This window comes from Budorcas taxicolor, chromosome 25 (assembly GCF_023091745.1).
Source record: "Budorcas taxicolor isolate Tak-1 chromosome 25, Takin1.1, whole genome shotgun sequence".
Classification (NCBI taxonomy): Eukaryota; Metazoa; Chordata; class Mammalia; order Artiodactyla; family Bovidae; genus Budorcas; species Budorcas taxicolor.
In genome coordinates this window covers 29,489,424-29,492,575 of record NC_068934.1, presented here as the reverse complement: position 1 = coordinate 29,492,575, position 3,152 = coordinate 29,489,424, and the positions used below count along the sequence as shown (strand labels likewise).

The 3,152-nt window shown below is 44.3% G+C and overlaps 1 protein-coding gene across 1 annotated transcript; it reads left to right on the top strand.

The window, feature by feature from the left end:
- The first annotated feature begins 642 nt into the window (after window positions 1-642).
- Window positions 643-1,977, top strand: PATE2 (prostate and testis expressed 2). The gene is made up of 4 exons (XM_052662576.1): window positions 643-748; window positions 891-914; window positions 1,369-1,494; window positions 1,841-1,977. Exons 1-4 carry the CDS (start codon window positions 643-645, stop codon window positions 1,975-1,977), a joined length of 393 nt encoding a protein of 130 aa, XP_052518536.1.
- Window positions 1,978-3,152: the final 1,175 nt, after the last annotated feature.

The window sequence follows — 3,152 nt, the reverse complement described above, 5'->3', positions numbered from 1 at the left end:
GCCTCAGTCTAGGGCTTCCCAGGTGGCGCTAGTAGTAAAAAACCCGACTGTCAATGCGGGAGACAGAAGAGACGCGGGGTTCAATCCCTATGTCAGGAAGATCCCCTGGAGGAGGGCACGGAGAACCACTCCAGTATTCTTGCCTGGAGAATCCAATGGACAGAGGAGCCTGGTGGGCTACAGTCCACAGGGCCGCAAAGAGTTGGATATGACTGAAGCACCCATGCAAAGATGGGCTCGATAAAGAACAGAAATGCTATGGACCTAACAGAAGCAGTCCAAGGGAAGCCTGGTGTGCTGCGATTCATGGGGTCGCAAAGAGTCGGACACGACTGAGCGACTGAACTGAACTGAAGCACCCGCCTCAGTCTAAGTGAGACAATGACAAATCTGATTATTCTGAGATTATCAAAAAGAGCTAAAAGGAACGAAAGTATCCAAACCCTGTCTTCAAAGGTTAAAATGTGGCAAAGAGACTTATCTTTCCTTGCAGAGTACAAGGCTTAGCTATAGAGGAGAATTTTAAAATAGATGGTTTATGGGCAGTGGACTGCAGTTCGTGCTTTGGTCCTTTCTGGGAACACTGAGATACTGATTTTATGATTATATGATTTAGAAGAATAGCCCAAGGACAGAACACAGATGGAGATCAACCAGTGCCTTCCACAGGCAACTGCACATGACCAAAGTCCCAGGATGTCTGTTCTGTTTCTGCTGCCCGTTGTCATTGTAGTCTGCATGAGTAAGGGTAAGTCCTGGAGGCAAAGGGAGGGCTGGTTGCTGGTTAACAGAAAGGAAGGCGCTAGGGGAGGAGAAATTTCCAGAATTGGCTCTTGGGGCTTTGGCAGATGCACATGCAGCTATGATAAGAAAAACTTCTCTTTTCACAGGCGAATTTTATGAACATATGAAAGGTACGACCATGTCTAAAGTCCTCGGTAAAAAGGTTATTGGTGACACTTTAGGGGTAAACCTCCCCCTCCCTCTTTTGAGAAAGCTGTAATCCATTCTTACTGTAAAATCCTAGGAGTCTGATCTTACCAGTTTAGTCCATTTCGTGAAGTTAGGAAGCTAAAATCCCTGCCTTTGCTTCCTTTTCTCCATTACTGAACAAAATCATCAGGCTAGATAAGCGGCTCATTACTTGGGGACCAGAGATAAATTTTTAGGGGAACTCTGACCTCTTGAGATTACATTCAGGGTTTGATTTAAACCTGTCTTGCTTTCACAAGATTATCAAAGGAGTCAGGGTCCCAAGAAAAGTTGGGAAGCACTAGGCAGTAGTCAGTTCCTGTTGGGAAGCCCCCAGCCTGGAGAGCCTTCACCATAAAACTGCATCTTATAAGCACCTCTTTCTGTGTCTGGCAGAGCCAATGATGTGTTACAAATGTAAAAGATATCATCTCGGGATATGCTATGAATCCATGAGGTCCTGCACCCTGAAGTACAAACAGACATGTGCTGTTGAAAACGTTTACTTCCTTACCAAAAAAGGTAGTGTTGGGCATAGAGTAACTGAGAAGTAACCACCTCTCCCTCACTTAAAGGCAATCGCCTCCTTTCGTCATTAGAACACATGGGTGAGTCGGATGGGTAAGGTTGGGATGGTCCTGCAAAGACGGACTTTTCTTAAGACAGTATTGAGTGAAGGAGAGGTGAATGTCCCCCTCTCAGTTAGAAAATAAAATCCATTCTTTGGGTCAGTAATTAATAGACTCTGTCTTTTAGCTCACTAGGGTCTAGAGAAAAGTCAGTGAAGGTCTGAAGAGAGGTGATTCCTAGGAATACGGTAGGAGAAAACAGTCATCATGGTTGTATTCCCTTTCTTTCACCTCCTCAGGGCGGAGTATGTATTTTTATTCAAAACTGTCATGTAAGGCCAACTGTGAAGACATCAACTTCTTAAGTTTTGACAAGAGAACAGAGCTCATCTGTTGCAAACATAAAAGCTACTGCAACCTCCCCGAAGGTGTCTAATTCTGCATCTCTCCTGGAGTTTTGATTATTCTTCAACTCACCATCCCCTTTATGTTTTCTTGCCAAACCTATATTTTGTCTCCTCTTCTAACCAGTGGCAGAGAGTGAGAAAATCAAAAGGTAGTTAAAAGAGGAGCCATCATTAATGATGGAGCCCCAGACAGAATTTCTGCAAATCCCTATTTACAGGGTTTTTTATGATGGTACTGCCATGGATAGTGTTGGGATTTCAATTGGCTATTCATTATGTCCTATATGGAAATGCAAAGCGTTAGTCACTCAGTCATGTCCTACTCTTTGTGACCCTATGGACAGTAGCCCACCAGGTTTCTCTGTCCATGGAATTCTCTAGGCAAGAATACTGTACTGGGTTGCCATTCCCTTCTCCAGGGGACCTTTGCGACCCAAGGATCGAACCTAGGTCTCCTACATTGGCAGGCAGATTCTTTACAGTCTGAGCCACCTGAGAAGCCAACTTTAGGTAATGTAGTAATATCAAATCTTATTTTAATCACATAAATGTCTGTTTTATTCATCCCATTCTGAATGGAAATGCAAAGACTTGTGTCAAAATCATCCGAAACCAGTACTGGGAATTCTGCAACCACACTTTATCCTCATTCATACTCACTGCTCTGGGCTAGGATTCTCTGGATTCGCCCTGGCGCTTTCCTTGTGTCCATGGGTTATGGCAATTAGAGAAGACTAACTCGAGTTTTCTAATCTGCTGGCAACATGAGCCACACCTTTCTCTTGTAGACCTCTTGGGGGGAGTCTCAGGCCAAGACAAAACTGGACAAACATAGGAAGGAGGCTTCAAGAACTGTTTCAGGGGCATTTCGGTTTGTGGAAATTAAGATTTGAGAAACAATCTGGTGTGGGTGGAGCTGCCATCTCCCTCTCTGACCAGGTAGCACTTGTTTGAACCAGGTGATTGAATTGGAAATGGAGACCTTGGGCCAGAATGGCTAGTCTGTTTCTTCTCATAAGAATGTAAATGTTGATGATAAAGCAGGTGAAGATAATAGAACGTACAGAGACTCCATGCACTGGCGTCCTAGTTACAGAGAGCCCTATGGAAGATGCAGTTATGAGTAAGCAGGAAGAGCGATATAGTGAAAGCTAATGGTGGTGGGAGATCAAGACAGTCAGTCTTACAGGAAATCAACCCTCAA